Here is an 18,958-nt window from a genome sequence, read left to right as displayed (position 1 = left end):
CAGAGTTGGACAGTGCGTAGGCTCAAGCAGGAGACCTTATACCAGTGATGGCGAACCTATGGCACAGGTGCCACAGGTGGTACGCGGAGCCATATCTTCTGGATACCATGCATGCGCAGAAGCAAAAACAACAACAACTAAAAATTGGTGAAATCTCTCTCGCACAAGCATCCCCGGGTGAGATTTCGCTTCATGCACAGAAGCCAAATATCGTGCGGGCACGCACCTGCATGCATCAGGGACCTGGAGATAGAAACATAGAAACATAGAAGACTGACGGCAGAAAAAGACCTCATGGTCCATCTAGTCTGCCCTTATACTATTTCCTATATTTTATCTTAGGATGGATATATGTTTCTGCAACACTCTGCGGCCTGCACTGGCTGCCGATCGGTTTCCGGTCACAATTCAAAGTGTTGGTAATGACCTTTAAAGCCCTACATGGCATTGGACCAGAATACATCGGGAACAGCCTTCTACCACACGAATCCCAGCGGCCGATAAGGTCCCACAGAGTTGGCCTTCTCCGGGTCCCGTCGACCAAACAATGTCGTTTGGCGGGCCCCAGGGTAAGAGCCTTTTCTGTGGTGGCCCCAGCCCTCTGGAATCAACTCCCCCCAGAGATTAGAACAGCCCCCACCCTCCTTGTCTTTCGCAAATTACTCAAGACCCACCTTTGTCGCCAGGCATGGGGGAGTTAGGATATTCCTTTCCCTAGGCCATTACAAGTTATGTATGGTATATTTGTGTGTATGTTTGGTTTTTATAGTAAAGGTTTTTAGTTGTTTTATTAAATTGGATTGTTACATATTGTTTTTTATCATTGTTGTTAGCCGCCCCGAGTCTGTGGAGAGGGGCAGTATACAAATCCAATAAATAAAAAATAAATAAATAAAATGTTTATCCCAGGCATGTTTAAATTCAGTTACAGTGGATTTACCAACCACGTCTGCTGGATGTTTGTTCCAAGCATCTACTACTACTACTCTAATATTTTCTCATGTTGCTTTTGATCCTTCCCCCAACTAACTTCAGATTGTGTCCCCTTGTTCTTGTGTTCACTTTCCTATTAAAAACACTTCCCTCCTGGACTTTATTTAACCCTTTAACATATTTAAATGTTTCGATCATGTTCCCCCTTTTCCTTCTGTCCTCCAGACTATACAGATTGAGTTCATTCAGTCTTTCCTGATACGTTTTACGCTTAAGACCTTCCACCATTCTTGTAGCCCGTCTTTGGACCCGTTCAATTTTGTCAATATCTTTTGGTAGGTGAGGTCTCCAGAACTGAACACAGTATTCCAAATGTGGTCTCATCAGCGGGATATAGTGGGATCACAATCTCCCTCTTCCTGCTTGTTATACCTCTAGCTATGCAGCCAAGCATCCTACTTGCTTTTCCTACCGCCCGACCACACTGCTCACCCATTTTGAGACTGTCAGAAATCACTACCCCTAAATCCTTCTCTTCTGAAGTTTTTGCTAACACAGAACTGCGCATTTCCATTTTTCCAACTGGGACTGCTTACCGTAGTGTCCATGCATCAGCCCATTACTACCATAGGTTTGCCAACATATGAGTAGGTGAAACACGGCTCAAAAATAGTAACTGCAAGAGGGCCCTTGGGTGATCAGTTAAATATGCTTTTGATCTTTCCCCCAACAAACTTCAGATTGTGTCCCCTTGTTCTTGTGTTCACTTTCCTATTAAAAACACTTCCCTCCTGAACCTTATTTAACCCTTTAACATATTTAAATGTTTCGATCATGCACCCCCTTTTCCTTCCGTCCTCCAGACTATACAGATTGAGTTCATTAAGTTTTTCCTGATATGTTTTATGCTTAAGACCTTCCACCATTCTTGTAGCCCGTCTTTGGACCCATTCAATTTTGTCATATGCTTTTGAAAACTGTATAAAAGGCATTCTACTATGGAGCAGTGGTGCCCCATTTTGGTAAATAAAACTCTTTCCACCTATACAAATCCTATGAATTTTGGCTTTGCAACATCTGTTGCTTATGCACCCTTTCTCGCTTTTCAAACTTCAAAGAGCAATCAATAGCAGTGCTTCCCTTTGTGGGGTGGGGGTCTCTGTCAACGTCCTACTGGTCAATGACTACTTCAGCTTCAACCGCAACAACACAAGAGCACGCAACAGATTCAAACTTAATACGAACCACTCCAAACTTGACTGTAAAAAATATGATTTCAACAATCGAGTTATCGAAGTGTGGAACTCATTACCTGACTCAATAGTGTCAACCCCTAACCCCCAACATTTCTCCCTTAGACTCTCCACGATTGACCTCTCCAAGTTCCTAAGAGGCCAGTAAGGGGCGTACATAAGTGCACTGGTGTGCCTTTCGTCCCCTGTCCAATTGTCTTTCCTTTCTCTCACTTATCATATATATTTTCTTTCTTTCATATATCCTCTCCTCTAAGTTCACTTTTACCCTTATATGTATTACTACATGTCTATTTTTCTTCCTATGTATTTGTGTATTGGACAAATGAATAAATAAAATAAATAAATAAAATATTCTCTGGAAAGAGTCCCACCATAATGTGTTGTCTAATGCTGCATTAAAGCTTGATTCTTTGATTGGGGCCTGGTTTGATTCCACAGAAGAACATCCCTAATTACAGCCTGGTGCCAGCAAATTTGCCAAGGAGTTCCTTCTTCACAGCTACAGAAGAAATGAGATTAGCAGCCACTGGGATTCATTCCCAAGACCTCAGTAATTTCCAAAGAGTCAAACTATGTCCCAATATCTCATAACAATTAATCAGTGGAACAGTTTGTGTCCAGAAGATGTGAATGCTCCAACAGTGGAAGTTTTTAAGAAGAGATTGGATAACCATTTATCTGAAGTGTAGGCTTTCCTGCCTAAGCAGGGGTTGGACTAGAAGACCTCCAAGGTACCTTCCAACTTTGTTATTCTGTTCTGTTCTGTTCTGTTCTGTTCCGTTCCGTTCCGTTCCGTTCCATTCCATTCCATTCCATTCCATTCCAATCCAATCCAATCCAATCCAATCCACTTTTTGATGAATTCTATGTTCCGTATATGCAAGTGCCACCTAGTAGATCTTTACTAGTCTCCATTTCATTATCAGCAAAAATGTTACATATACACTGCTCAGAAAAAATAAATAAAGGGAAAATTCAAATAACACATCTGAATGAATGAAATACGTACTCTCATTGAATACTTTGTTCTGTACGAAGTTGAATGTGCTGACAACACATGAAATTTATTGTCAATCAGTGTTGCTTCCTAAGTGGACAGTTTGATTTCACAGAAGTTTGATTTACATGGAGTTATATTGTGTTGTTTAAGTGCTCCCTTTATTTTTTTGAGCAGTATATATATTTACATCACTCTTGGGTTTCCTTAATTTACAGTCCTGGTGGTCCTTTTTCCCCACCAATAATATAATTATTTCCAGGTTTCGAATTTTTCAGTCTTTTTTTTCCTTTCAATTCCAATGTCAGCCTATCCATCTCCGTGCATGATAGTATTTTATATAGAAATTCCTCGGCTTTGGGTGCATTTTTGTTCTTCCACTTTTGAACAAAAGCTAGCATGTGGTCTTAAGATCACTTACCAAAGAGAGAGCTAACCTAGAACTAAGGAAAAATTTCCTGACAGTGAGAACAATTAGCTGGTGGAATTGTATTGGCAGTTCTGTGTTAGCAAAAACTTCAGAAGAGAAGAATTTAGGGGTAGTGATTTCTGACAGTCTCAAAAGCTTCGATCGCTGAGGTCCCAAGACCTTCCAATCCCGGAGCTCCCTCCGCCTTAACGTTCATTGTTGCGCGTGTAGAATCTTGGTTTCCATTTAGACTGTAACTTGTTGCTTGTATCCTTAAGATTTTTATTAACATTGATTGTTTCCTGATTATTTATTTAAGCTCATGACAATCATTAAGTGTTGTACGTCATCATTCTTGGCAAATGTATATTTTCTTTTATGTACATTGAGAGCATATGCACCAAAACAAATTCCTTGTGTGTCCAATCACAGTTGGCCAATAAAGAATATCTATCTATCTATCTATCTATCTATCTATCTATCTATCTATCTATCTATCTATCTATCTATCTATCTATCTATCTATCATCTATCTCTATTTATCTCTATCTCTATTTATCTCTCTATCTCTCTATCTCTCTATCTCTCTATCTATCTATCATCTATCTATCTATCTATCTATCTATCTATCTATATATCTATATCTATATCTATATCTATATCTATATCTATATATATATATATATATATATATATATATATATATATATATATTATCTCTCTATCTATCTCTATTTATCTCTCTATTTATCTCTCTCTATTTATCTCTCTCTCTCTCTATCTATCTCTTTATCTTTATCTATCTATCTATCTCTATCTATCTATCTATATTTATCTCTCTCTATTTATCTATCTATTTATCTATCTATCTATCTCTATTTATCTCTCTATCTATCTATCTATCTATCTCTATTTATCTCTCTCTATATATATATATATTCTCTCTCTCTATTTATCTCTCTCTATCTATCTATCTATCTATCTATCTCTATTTATCTCGATCTATCTATCTCTATTTATCTATCTATCTATCTATCTATCTCTATATCTCTATTTATCTCTCTCTCTATCTATCTCTCTATCTATCTCTATCTATCTATCTCTATTTATCTCTCTCTCTCTCTATCTATCTATCTATCTATCTATCTATCTATCTCTATTTATCTCTCTCTCTCTCTCTCTCTCTCTCTCTATATATATATATATATATATATATATATATATATATATATATATATTATCTCTCTATATCTATCTATCTATCTATCTATCTATCTATCTATTTATCTCTCTCTCTCTATCTATCTATCTTGGACAGGCATTTAAACTAGGTAAAGGGGACAGAGATGTAACTGATGTGGGTGATTTCTGTCCCCGACCAATGCGGATAAAGCAGTTTTTGGAAGCTTATGAAAAGGGAGCTGCAAATAATATAGATGTAGTTGTTGATGATAAGGGGCAAACTAATAACAAAAATAATGTGCTTCGGGTAATTTGCACAAATGCTCGAAGCTTGAGCAACAAGCTCTGTGAATTAATGGCCATAATATCTAGAGATAATTTGGACCTGGTTGCCATAACTGAGACATGATTTAAGGATTCTAATGAATGGGAAATATCCATACCAGGATATACACTGTATAGGAAGGATAGAATAGAGAGAAGGGGAGGTGGAGTAGCCATTTATATTAAAGAAAGTCTAAAAACAACACTAATTCAAAATACGTGTCAAGATCTAGAGACTCTCTGGATTTGCATGCAAAATAAAGAAGGTTCTGTCATTAGAATTGGGGTGATCTATAGGCCTCCAGGGCAATCCGAGGAATATGACAACAAGATGGTGGATGAAATTACCCAAATGGCAGTAAAGGGAGATATTGTGGTTATGGGTGATTTCAACATGCCTGATGTTGACTGGAATATCCCCAGTGCCCTTACATGCAAAAGTAAGAATATAGTAGAGGCCTTTACAGGAGCAGCTCTGGCACAGCTGGTTAAGACACCAGCTAGAGGGGAGAATATTCTAGATTTAGTTTTTACGAATGGGAATTGGGTTTCAGATGTCAAGGTGGGAGAAAATTTAGGTTGCAGTGACCATCTATGTTTGTGGTTTGATGTAAAAACTCATTGTGAGCAATCCTATAATGCAACCAAAGTATTGGATTTCAGAAAAACAAATTTTAATGCAATGGGAGAATATTTAGATAATGAATTAAAGGGGAGGGATAAAATGGCAGGAGCGAGCATCCAGTGGACTGTATTAAAAAAGGCCATCTCAAAAGCCACTGGACTGTATGTAAGACAAGAGGATAAATCAGCACCTAAAAAACAATAACTTATCGGACCCAAATCAGCATGGCTTTACTGAAGGCAAATCATGTCAGACTAATCTCATTGATTTCTTTGACTATGTCACAAAGGTGTTGGATGAAGGTGGTGCCGTGGATATTGCCTACCTGGACTTCAGCAAAGCCTTTGATACGTTTCCACATAAAGAGCTGATAGATAAATTAGTGAAGATTGGACTTAATCCCTGGATAGTTCAATGGATTTGCAGCTGGCTGAAGCGTAGACATCAGAGAGTTATTGTTAATGGCGAGTATTCTGAGCAGAGTCAGGTTACAAGTGGTGTGCCACAAGGGTCTGTTCTGGGTCCTATTCTTTTTAATATATTTGTGAGTGACATAGGGGAAGGTTTGGTAGGAAAGGTTTGCCTATTTGCCGATGACTCTAAAGTGTGCAATAGGGTTGATATTCCTGGAGGCGTCTGTAATATGGTAAATGATTTAGCTTTACTAGATAAATGGTCTAAGCAATGGAAACTGCAGTTTAATGTTTCCAAATGTAAAATAATGCACTTGGGGAAAAGGAATCCTCAATCTGAGTATTGTATTGGCAGTTCAGTGTTGGCAAATACTTCAAAAGAAAAGGATTTAGGGGTAGTGATTTCTGACAGTCTCAAAATGGGTGAACAGTGCAGTCAGGCGGTAGGGAAAGCAAGTAGGATGCTTGGCTGCATAGCTAGAGGTATAACAAGCAGGAAGAGGGAGATTATGATCCCACTATATAGAATGCTGGTGAGACCACATTTGGAATACTGTGTTCAGTTCTGGAGACCTCACCTACAAAAAGATATTGACAAAATTGAACGGGTCCAAAGACGGGCTACAAGAATGGTGGAAGGTCTTAAGAATAAAACGTATCAGGAAAGACTTAATGAACTCAATCTGTATAGTCTGGAGGACAGAAGGAAAAGGGGGGACATGATCGAAACATTTAAATATATTAAAGGGTTAAATAAGGTCCAGGAGGGAAGTGTTTTTAATAGGAAAGTGAACACAAGAACAAGGGGACACAATCTGAAGTTAGTTGGGGGAAAGATCAAAAGCAACATGAGAAAATATTATTTTACTGAAAGAGTAGTAGATCCTTGGAACAAACTTCCAGCAGACGTGGTAGATAAATCCACAGTAACTGAATTTAAACATGCCTGGGATAAACATATATCCATCCTAAGATAAAATACAGAAAATAGTATAAGGGCAGACTAGATGGACCATGAGGTCTTTTTCTGCCGTCAGACTTCTATGTTTCTATGTTCTATGTTTCTATCTCTATTTATCTCTATCTATCTATCTATCTATCTATCTATCTATCTATCTATCTATCTATCTATCTCTCTATCTATCTCTCTATCTATCTATTATATCTCTATTTATCTCTCTATCTCTCTATCTATCTATCTCTATTTATCTCTCTCTCTCTATTTATCTCTCTCTCTCTCTCTCTCTATCTCTATTTATCTATCTATCTATCTATCTCTATTTATCTCTATCTATCTATCTCTATATCTCTCTCTATTTACAGTATCTCTATTTCTCTCTCTCTCTCTCTCTATCTATCTATCTATCTCTATTTATCTCTATCTATCTATCTATCTATCTCTATATCTCTCTCTATTTATCTCTATCTATCTATCTATCTATCTATCTATCTATCTATCTATCTATCTATCTATCCATCCATCCATCCACCCACCCACCCACCTACCCACCTACCCATTTATCTCCAGATTAGACCAATAAGAACTTTACCGTAACAGAAAGAGTTCGGGAAGTCAATGCTTCTTCTCTCTCCCGCCCCAATGTTTCGTCACTTCTCTTTCCCCTCTCATTGCTTTTCGATTTACTTTTTTATTTTGTATTTTACAATAGTTCATACGTCAATCAAAATGTTAAACTCAGATATGTTAGCAGCCTTCAGTTATTTGACAATAAAAGTAGATACGAATTAATGTGCAATGGGACAGGCAGTGAGTGTGCTGCCTATTTAGAAAACGCGGATGCACGTTCTTTATATCTGTTATTTACAACCCTCTACCCCAACCCCTACTACGAAATAAAGGCGAGGGCAAAGCAAAAGGCGGGGAAACATGTTAGTTCGCAAATTGACTCCGGGCTGCGTGGATGCTGTTCCATTCTGCAACATTCTGGCTCCTGGGGGTGACTTTGGGGGTTATCGTGTTGCGGGGCTGCCGCGGTGAGTATCTCGGGGATCGGGGAGGGGACGAAACGCTGGCCGCATCTGGTTTGCCGCCCTTTCACGATTCTTTATCCGCCGGAGATCCGCTTCTGGCACTTCACCGATGCCCAAAAGGACTGCACGGACCTGTTGGGGGGGGGGGGCGCTTCTGTGTGGAAGAAAGGACCCCCTGGAGCACTGACATTTGTCCTCTTGCTCTGCCATTCCGTCTTCTCAGTTAAACGCCCCCTTTTTCAGCCTTTTCCTTCCCGGAGCTTCGATCGCTGAGGTCCCAAGACCTTCCAGTCCCGGAGCTCCCTCCGCCTTAACGTTCATTGTTGAGCGTGTAGAATCTTGGTTTCCATTGTAACTTGTTGCTTGTATCCTTAAGATTTTTATTAACATTGATTGTTTCCTGATTATTTATTTAAGCTCATGACAATCATTAAGTGTTGTACGTCATCATTCTTGGCAAATGTATATTTTCTTTTATGTACATTGAGAGCATATGCACCAAAACAAATTCCTTGTGTGTCCAATCACACTTGGCCAATCACATCTTGGTTTCCATTTAGATTAGATGTTTATTAGAGTTAGGAGGGACCTTGTGGGTCATCTACTCCACCCCCACCCCCACCCCACTCAAGCAGGGGTCCCTATACCATTTCGGACAAATGGCAGTCCAATCTCCTTTTGAAAGTCTCAAGTTTTGGTATTAGTACGTCCCTAGTCCTAGATTGTATTCCTATTTAGGATTGCTTTGGATTCGTTGTACGTGTAGAATCTTAGCTTTCCTGCCCTTGTGGAATGAATTAGTTCTCTGGGGGTTTCCCCACTGGGTTTTCACTTTTTATCTTACTTCCCTTCTTTGCCTTCTCTTTGCCTTCTCTTTGCCTTTTCCTTGCCTTTTCCTTGCCTTCCGAAAGAGTTTAAAAACTCATCTTTGCCTGGGGTTTTTAGATCTTCCCCTATGACCAATGAATGTTTTTAGTATGATTGTCGAATGAATGGTTATGATAGCTTTTTAAATTAGAATTTTTTAAAGAATTGTTTTAAATGTATTATTAATTGGATTGCTTATTATTGTTTTTCTGTTTTTTTGTATATGCTGTGAGCTGCCCCAAGTCCCCGGAGAGGGGCGCCATACAAATCCAATTAAATCTTAAATCTTTGATCTTTCTGGAGTCATTCATCTCTAGCAAAACTTGGATTTCTCAGAAGTGGGGCGCCCTTGAAAACACAAGGAGATGACTGAGTTGATAGAACAATTAATTAATAGAAGGCTTGGCTCTGGAAGTTGCGAATGCTCCAACAGTTTTTAAGAAGAGATTGGACAACCATATCCTAAATGATATAGGGTTTCCTGCCTTAGCAGGAGGTTGGACTAGAAAACCTCCAAGGTACTATCCAGTGCTGTTATTCTGTTCTATTAAAAGCAGCTCATGAGGTCTAGTCTAGCAAAGAGAAGGACCAGGGAAGACATGATAGCAGTGTTCCTATACCTGAGGGGCTGCCACAGAGAGGAGGGGGTCAGGCTGTTTTCCAAAGCAACCGAAGGCGAGACGCTGAATAATGGATGGAAGCTGACCAAGGAGAGATTCAACCTGGAAATAAGAAGGAACTTTCTGACAGTGAGAGCAAATCAACCAACGGAACAGCTTGCCTCTGGAGGTTGTGAGCACTCCAATATTTGGGACTTTCAAGGGGCGATTGGAGTGCCATTTGTCCAAAGTGGTGTAGGGTCTCCTGCTTGGGCAGGGGCGTTGGGATACATGACCTACAAGGTCCCTTCCAACTTAAATAAATAAATAAATCAGTCAGTCAGTCAGTCAGAACTGTTTCTAGTGCTCCAGATGGCAATCCAGAAAGTCCGCTTCCCAGTGATCCCTTTAGCTTTTTTAGGGTCAGTCACCTTGGGGAATTGCCCCCTTCCAGGTTTACAAGTAGGACACTTAAAATGCCACCATAAATTTGTTTTCTTGCATATGTTTCATTATCCAAAAATATTACCTAATTTGGGTAGTGAAACTGAGTAATGAAATACTACCAGAGAACAAGCAAGTTCAGATATCAGCAAGGACTTCTCATTTCAACCCTCAACTACAAATATTCTCTCTCAACCTGCTAAATGACTTCAACTAAAACCATGCTTACTTCTGCTTTGTTTTTGGTTGCTATTGAAGAGTGGTAGTGGTGGGACTTAGGAATGTGGTGGGATTCAACCTGTGTAACAATCACCTCGCTGAGCACACAAACAATTTCCATTTGAAAACACCATTAAAAGGTACCTTCTATTTGCCCAGTGAGTGAAACAGCTAAGACATAGCAATCCGCTCTGCTGTGCCTATCAGTTGGGCTTCAATTGAAAGAAATGTAGCTAGATATAGCACAGGGGCAGGTGGGAGGCCCAGCTGATGGTCAGAGCAAACCAGTTCACTCTCAGATGATCATTGGAGTAAACAGCTTGCCCAATCTGGACCGAATATGCTGAATCCCACCCCTGCATCAGCAGGATAGCTATAACCTGACATGTGAACCAAAGAAATGTCATTGGACACCTGTTGGAGCTGGATAGAAACCTGTGACTGGACTGATTGGCCCATGTAACCTGAAAGACCTGGGGGGGAATCCTATTCTTTTAACTGTCCCTATGTGCAGAAATAATTTAGAGCAGTGATGATCAACCTATGGTACCAGTGCCACGGGCGGCACGCAGAGCCATATCTGCAGGCACAAGAGCCGTTGCCCTAGCTCAGCTCCAACATGCATGAGTGTGCTGATTTTTGGCTCTCACAGAAGCTCTGGGAGGGCATTTTTGGCTTCCAGAGAGCCTCCGAAGGGGTGGGGAAAGGGCATTTTACCAGCTGCGAGAGCAATCATGGGCTTCCCTAAATATGCCCATGTCACACCAGCACTCCGCAGTCTGCATTGGTTGCCGATCAGTTTCCGGTCACAATTCAAAGTGATGGTTATGACCTATAAAGCCCTTCATGGCACCAGGCCAGGTTATCTCTGCCGCACAAATTCCAGCGACCAATTAGGTCCCACAGAGTGGGCCTTCTCCGGGTCCCGTCAACTAAACAATGTCATTTGGCGGGACCCAGGGGAAGAGCCTTTTCTGTGGCGGCCCCGGCCCTCTGGAACCAACTCCCCCCAGAGATTAGAATAGCCCCCACCCTTCTTGCCTTTCATAAGCTTCTTAAAACCCACCTCTGTCGTCAGGCATGGGGGAACTGAGATATTCTTTCCCCCTAGGCTTCTACAATTTATGTATGGTATGTTTGTATGCATGTATGATTGGTTTTAAAATAAGGGTTTTTAGCTGCTTTACTATTGGATTGTCGCATGTTGTTTTTACCACTGTTGTTAGCCGCCCCGAGTCTACGGAGAGGGGCGGCATACAAATCCAATAAAACTAAACTAAACTAAACTTTGGAGCCTGGGAAGGGTGAAACACGAGCCTACTGGGCCTACCTGAAATTGGGAAACAGGCCATTTTCTGGCCTACAGAGGGCTTCCAGGGGGGTGGGGGGAGTTATTTTTTGCACTTCCCAGGCATTGAATTATGGGTGTGGACACTGGCATATGCACGATAGCATGCACACACACTTTTTTTGCACCCAAGGAAAAAAAGGTTCACCATCACTGATTTAGAGCTTGTCTCATCTTTCTAAGTGCCAATATGATGTATCACATATTTTGGACTATAAGACACCCCTTAGTTTTTGGGGAGGAAAATAAAAAAATCTCCCTATCAGCATCCATTTGGCTAGTGTGCTTAGCAAACAGCTCCATTTGAAATTCTGTTTTTTCAGCCTTGCAAAGCTCCATTTCAGAGGCTGCTTTTTCAGTTTTGCAAAATTCCATTTGAGAGGTTTTTTTCAGCCTCCTAAAGCTCTGTTTGAAATGCTGGGTGGGACTACATTCGGTATATAAGATGCACCAGATTTTTACCCTCTTTTAGGAGGCAAAAGACTTAATGAACTCAATCTGTATAGTCTGGAGGACAGAAGGAAAAGGGGGGACATGATCGAAACATTTAAATATATTAAAGGGTTAAATAAGGTCCAGGAGGGAAGTGTTTTTAATAAGAAAGTGAACACAAGAACAAGGGGACACAATCTGAAGTTAGTTGGGGGAAAGATCAAAAGCAACATGAGAAAATATTATTTTACTGAAAGAGTAGTAGATCCTTGGAACAAACTTCCAGCAGACGTGGTAGATAAATCCACAGTAACTGAATTTAAACATGCCTGGGATAAACATATATCCATCCTAAGATAAAATACAGAAAATAGTATAAGGACAGACTAGATGGACCATGAGGTCTTTTTCTGCCGTCAGACTTCTATGTTTCTATGTTTCTAAAAAGGTTTGTCTTATGGTACTCAATATGGGTTCTTGAACCAGAGCCAAGTCCTGATTTCTCAGAGTTCAATACTGGGAACCAGGACATTCTCCTTTATTGGTACCATAAATCAAAAAGAGGGTTATTCAGAGATGGCCCTGAGTTGTAGACCTCCTAATTCTGACCCTTTATCGCTTCTCTTTCCAGGCTCTTCCAAACACGCACTCTCTTATTCCTACCTACAAATGTCAGAAACTACTCCGGGGCTGCTCCAGTTCCTCATCATGGTCCACTTGGATGACCAGCCCATAGCTCGCTATGGCAACATCACCAGGAAGATGGAGCCTCAGGTGCCCTGGATGGAGAAGGTGGAGCTCAAAAGCTACCTGGACCCTGACTGGGTGTTTAGGCTTGACCTGCCAAGTGTGCAAAACCTCTACTCTCAGAATGAAGGTGAGCAGGTAGATTCTTCCCTTCCGCTGTGAATTCACTCTCAGTTCTTGACTTCCACTTCCTGTCATTTTAACTATCAAGCAAAGAAACAAGTTCCCAGAATGAAGCAGTATGACACCCACAACCACCACCATCCCCCAGACCCACACAGACTTCAAAAAGACTGTGTTCTGCCCCCAGTTACAAACATAACACACATACCATTTGAACGAATTTAATTTAATCAATGAACCACTGCTAATAACTGGATTAACAGTGGAGACACACACACACAAATTGAAAAGCAATCCTTTTTTAAAAAAATAACTTTTATTAAGTTATTTACATTAAAAACAAAACATAAAAGCTACAATGAAAATATAACATACATAATGAAGAAAAACAGACATACAAAACAAAATGAAACTAACAAAACAAAACAAAAAAAAGTATCAATTAATTGATCATTTGGTACATATCCATCAAACACATCTTATAATGAGTATATTCCACAGCTAATCAGACGGTAATATGAAAAAAATTGGTTTCGGTTATTCCCTTAAATTGCTTTTTTCCAAAATCCTTGTTTGCAAAAAGTCAGCTGCTAATTAATCTTCATGAGCAGCTAGAGTAAGTTCAAAGAGTCTTAACTCAAACCAATGCAATTAGTTCTTGCTATCTCACAAATGCCCAGGAATTCTTCCACAATAAGAAATCCAAAGCAGAGAAACAGGGATTCCCAAGACACTCAAAACAGATACACCAGCCAAAAGTATTGTTTTCTGCAGCTTTTCAGCTGCCTCTGCTGTTCTTAAGTAGACTAGGGGAGTGGCCAGTTAGCCTCCAGTGTTACTCCTGAAGAGACCTCCTCTGGAGTAACCACTCCTGTCTCTTGGAAGCTCTGCGGGCTCTTGCATCAAGAAGAGGAGAAGCCTCTTTTTCCTCATCTCTGCTATGAGGTGCTGGAGGTTTGGAAGGCCCTGGCTGAACCTCTGCTGCCACTGGCCACTGGCACATCACCAAGTCAGTTTCCTCTCAAAGGGGATCCGCTGTCAGCTACATGGGCCATTGGCAGGCAACAACAGACTGGATGAAGCAACTATGAAACCGCCCACACATGCATTTCAGGAACCATATTCAAATGTCAGGAATTCTTTGTCTCTTGGTCTCCAGGATGCAGAGATAGTGATGTAATTTTTTTTACTTTAGAGATGGGAGGAATAGCGAAAGAAAAAAAATATCTCCCCCTCCCCTTTTGTTGTGGTTAGCTCTGGCCCAGCTCCTGCCCCAAGGACTGTGGATGTGGGGGAGACATCCACATGCTGCAGGCCTGTTTTGCCCCTGGTGGAATCTGATGGTGAAGGCTCCTCTGACCAAGAAGACAGGAGTGACAGGGAGGAGGAGAGTGTGGCAGACAGCTCAGAAGGAGATCAATTATCTAGCTCCTCCTTGGATTCAGAACAAGAGTTAATGATACAACTACGCATGCAGAGAGCGATGCATAGGCAGCAACAACTGAGAGATTATAATCAAAGAAAATGAGGCCACCTGTGGTTGGGTGGGGCTGTGGTAATTAGTGAGGCTGCTATAAATAGCAGCCTGTGGGTTTGGCCATTGTGGAGGATTACAACACTCCGTGGCCTGCATTGGCTGCCGATCAGTTTCCGGTCACAATTCAAAGTGTTGGTCATGACCTTTAAAGCCCTACATGGCATTGGACCAGAGATAGTGGTGTAATATTTTTTCTTTGGAGATGGGAGGAATAGCGAAAGAAAAAAAATCTCTCCCCCTCCCCTTTAAAGGGTATTTCTGTCTCTATTCATTTGTGAACCAGTGTTGCAGCTCCTAAAAGTAACATTCATGTCTTCTTCCTCTAGAAAGATTTTGAAACTCCTGGTGAGGAGTGAGAGAGAAGGAAATGCAAGGGGGAATGGGGAGGAATCCCCACCATTTCCAATCTCATTGAGTTTCTACTTCAGGGCTTCACACCTGGCAGGTGATTTTGGGCTGTGAGCTCAAGGAAGACGGGAGCCAAGAAGGCTATTTCCACTATGGCTACGACGGGATGGATTTTATCAGCTTTGACAAGGAGGCCCTCACCTGGGTGGCAGCTCAGTCCCAGGCCTACAAGGTCAAGGAGAAGTGGGAGGATGATCCAAGCTGGTCTCAGGAAAATAAACACTTCTTGGAGGAGACCTGCATTGTGTTGCTGAAGAGATACCTGTCCTCTGGGAAGGAAGCTCTACAGAGGAGAGGTGAGTCCATTGGAGAAGAAAATCTGGGGATTTTTCCAGATTGGACATTAGAGGACGCAGGTGGGGAGGGAGGTCCTGTTTTGGGAAAAAGCCAATGTGTTGCTCCTTGATTCCAAGGGGGTTCTAACATGTCTAAACTTTGAAGCAGGGGTGGGATACTAGGTGGAACGGGGGGTGAACGCTGTTCCATTGATGGAAATGGAGCACATAGGTACAAAGGAGAGATGCCTGCAGCGTGGGAGACCACAGAACAGGTCGCGCGGCCAGAATTGGGGCCACCCAGCCTGCTCCCTGTGTCATGGCCCCTGCAGGAGGTGATCCAGGTAAGCAGGGATGAGGGGCGGGGGGACCGAGGGCGAGCTGTGCGGTGGGGGAGCGAGGACAAGTGGCGCAGAAGGGCTGGCAGCTCTTACTTTGTTTTGCTGGTCGCAAGCGACCAGCAACTCTTGTTTCCAATTTCCGGTTTTTTTCCCATAAGCGCAAAGCAAAAAAACCCGGAAATTGTGCGCCAGGCAGGGGTGTGCTCCCAGCACATTTGTTTGTTTGTCTGTCTGTCTGTCTGTCTGTCTGTCTGTCTGTCTGTCTGTCTGTCTGTCTGTCTGTCTATCTATCTATCTATCTATCTATCTATCTATCTATCTATCTATCTATCTATCTATCTATCTATCTATTTATTAGATTTGTATGCCGCCCCTCTCCGCAGACTCGGGGTGGCTAACAGCAGTAAAAAAGACAAATATAACAAATCTAATATAAAAAGTAATTTAAAAAACCCCAATTTAAGAGACTAATCATACAAACAGACATACCATGCATAAATTTTATAAGCCTAGGGGGAAGGGAATATCTCAATTCCCCCATGCCTGATGACAGAGGTGGGTTTTAAGGAGCTTATGAAAGGCAAGAACGGTGGGGGAAACCCTGATATCCAGGGGGAGTTGGTTCCAGAGGGTCGGGGCCGCCACAGAGAAGGCTCTTCCCCTGGGTCCCGCCAAACGACATTGTTTAGTCGATGGGACCCGGAGAAGGCCAACTCTGTGGGACCTAACCGGTCGCTGGGATTTCGATAGGGCTGCGATTGGTAGCCCACCCTTGCGTTGAAGCCTACTAGACATTCAAGAGAGAAGCAGAGACAGTCATACGAGGACATTCCTACTCTGAAACATTTCATATGAGGTGTTAATACCACTTTATAATACCTTAGTGAGAACACACACTTGGAATACAACATTCGGTTTTGGTCGCCACGATGCAAAAAGAATGTTGAGACTCTAGACTTTTAATGAAAAGAAGGAGACATGATAGCAGTGTTCCAGTATCTCAGGGGTTGCCACAAGGAAGAGGGGGTCAGGCTATACTAAGTGAAGGGCTACCAAAATTTTTACTACCACACTGTGGGTGTGGCTTATGCAGGATGCCCTGCATTTTCTTTCATCTTTCAGTGCAAATTGGGTACTCTGGAGTGAAGCTCCATTTTCGCTACTCCGCTGTGTCCCCCCACCCCGTCTGGGCAGAAGCCCACCCTTAGCTATACTCCAAAAAACCTGAGAGCAGAACAAGAAGCAATAGGTGGAAACTAAACAAGGAGAGAAGCAACTTTGAACTAAGGAGAAATTTCCCAACAGTTAAAAGGATTAATCCCTGGAACAACTTGCTTCCAGAGGTTGTGCATGCTCCAACACTGGAAGTTTTTAAGAAGATGTTGGATAATTATTTGTCTGAAGTAGTCCCTCCATGGTCCCTTCCAACTCTGTTATTCTATTCTATTCTTTTTTATATATAATACTTTTATTGTTTTTCTTTAAACAGACAAGATGGACAACATTTAACATTTAAAGGAGCTACCATTGCTCTGCTTGTCATAGAAGTCTAACTAATACAAAAAGAAAAATCTAACTATACAGAAATACAGTTTATAATATTCTACATTCTTATTAAATTTACCTCTATATTTCCATTTTATGTTATAATTCATATAACTCAAATGAGTTCTCATGTCTATTGATTTTTTTTCAATTTATTTCTAAAATATCATTTTGATAATATAATTAAACTAGTTAGAGTCAATTAATTAAACAGATAAAAAATGCATTTAAAATTACTAAAATTTCAAAAATACTCTGTGATTATACTATTTTTAATCTACTACTTTATATCTATTACAACAATATTATAAAATAATTAAAATCACTTATTCAATCTAAAAACCTTATTCTTTTAATTTCTTAATTTTCTACTATATATATATTCAATTTAATAAATTCAAATGGTTTTAAATTTATTCATATATAATTTTAAAATTATTTTTTAAGATTTCAGCATTTATACACTTTGTCCCATATTTTGTAAAATTCTGTTTCCCCTTGATTGTTCAAACATCTTGTCATCATATCGAATTCTGCACATTCCATGATTTTTTAAAAATACTTCTTCATCTTTTGGTATTTCCTTTTCTTTCCATTTCTGCGCAAATGTAATCCTTGCTGCAACTAAAATGTGAATTATTAAATAATATATTTCTTTTTTATATTCCATTCCATTCCATTACATTCTAAATCATTTTGTTTCTTGGTTTTTGCAGAGCCTCCAGTAGGGAAGGTGATGCACAAGACTGCCAGGGACAATGTGGAGGTCCTCATCTGCCAGGCCTTTGGTTTCTACCCCAAGGAGATCCAGGCCACCTGGATGAGGGATGAAGAGGTTTGCAAGTATGAGACCCTCCCTAAGAATGTGGCACCCAACTCGGATGGGACCTATTATATCTGGCTCAGCATTGAGATTGACCCCAAGGAGAGGGGCCATTTTTGGTGTCGCCTGGAACATGAAGGCTTGCAGGAGCCCCTGGCCTTGGCTTGGAAGAAAGCGCCTGATGATTCACTGCAACAGACAGGTAAGTAGAAGGGAATTAAGCGTTCACATTGGGAAGAATGAGGGTGAACAGGTTATCTGTTAAACCATCTCAGATCTTGAGATGCAGAGTAAGAAGTTGTTTCTGATAGAGGCTTCTCCTTTTTTTTTCAAATGTTTTTATTATTTTTCAAAAGACACACATAACAAACACAACACAAAACATAAAAAGGAGCTACAATCGCTCTGCTCAAGATAGAAGTCATCATTGCACAGAAGAAAAAAGAACTTATTATTATAGAATAGAATAGAATAGAATAGAATAGAATAGAATAGAATAGAATAGAATAGAATAGAATTTTATTGGCCAGGTGTGATTGAACACACAAGGAATTTGTCTTGGTGCATATGCTCTCAGCGTACATAAAATAAAATATACATTTGTCAATCCATAGAATATATAAAAATATCTGTAACAATTCGCTATTTAAAAACAAATCTACTAATATATTAATCTATATATGTTTTCTAAAAGAGAAAAAAGAAAAAACAAAACCTGATTATATGTTAAATCAAATCACAAAAGAGAGTGGGGGGAGAAGAATACATTCTATTATAAAATATCACTAACTAGTTTACTTCTTCTATTAAATTTGACTTTTTTAAAAAAACTAATATTTCAACAGCTTTATGTATTTATTTATTTTTTCTCAGGCTTCTCCTGAGATGATGCTAATGACAGAGCATCTCTGAGAGATGTAGGGTGGATTCCCGACCCCCACAACTAAGCTTCCAGAAAAAGCCATAGGGCTCTTGGGATTCTATATGGCTAATGGCTTCCAGAAATAACTATTATGAATATGAGCTATAAGGGAAGGGAAAATGGTGCTGCAGCAGCCAAAAAAGCCAATAGTTTTTTTCCAATTGCATTAACAGAGGGATACAATCTAGATCATCTGT

At 40.5% G+C, this 18,958-nt stretch overlaps 1 protein-coding gene across 1 annotated transcript; it reads left to right on the top strand.

The window, feature by feature from the left end:
• Positions 1 to 8,050: 8,050 nt before the first annotated feature.
• On the top strand, positions 8,051 to 18,049 carry LOC139159126 (major histocompatibility complex class I-related gene protein-like). Its single transcript, XM_070736483.1, has 4 exons — positions 8,051 to 8,134; positions 12,672 to 12,917; positions 14,876 to 15,151; positions 17,733 to 18,049. The coding sequence occupies exons 1-4, from the start codon at positions 8,062 to 8,064 to the stop codon at positions 18,047 to 18,049; spliced, it is 912 nt and encodes a 303-aa protein (XP_070592584.1). The 5' UTR covers positions 8,051 to 8,061.
• Positions 18,050 to 18,958: the final 909 nt, after the last annotated feature.

The sequence above is a fragment of the Erythrolamprus reginae genome, chromosome 2 (assembly GCF_031021105.1).
Source record: "Erythrolamprus reginae isolate rEryReg1 chromosome 2, rEryReg1.hap1, whole genome shotgun sequence".
Taxonomy (NCBI): Eukaryota; Metazoa; Chordata; class Lepidosauria; order Squamata; family Dipsadidae; genus Erythrolamprus; species Erythrolamprus reginae.
The sequence above is the reverse complement of the archived record's forward strand: the minus strand, read 5'-3'. Positions and strand labels throughout refer to the sequence as shown.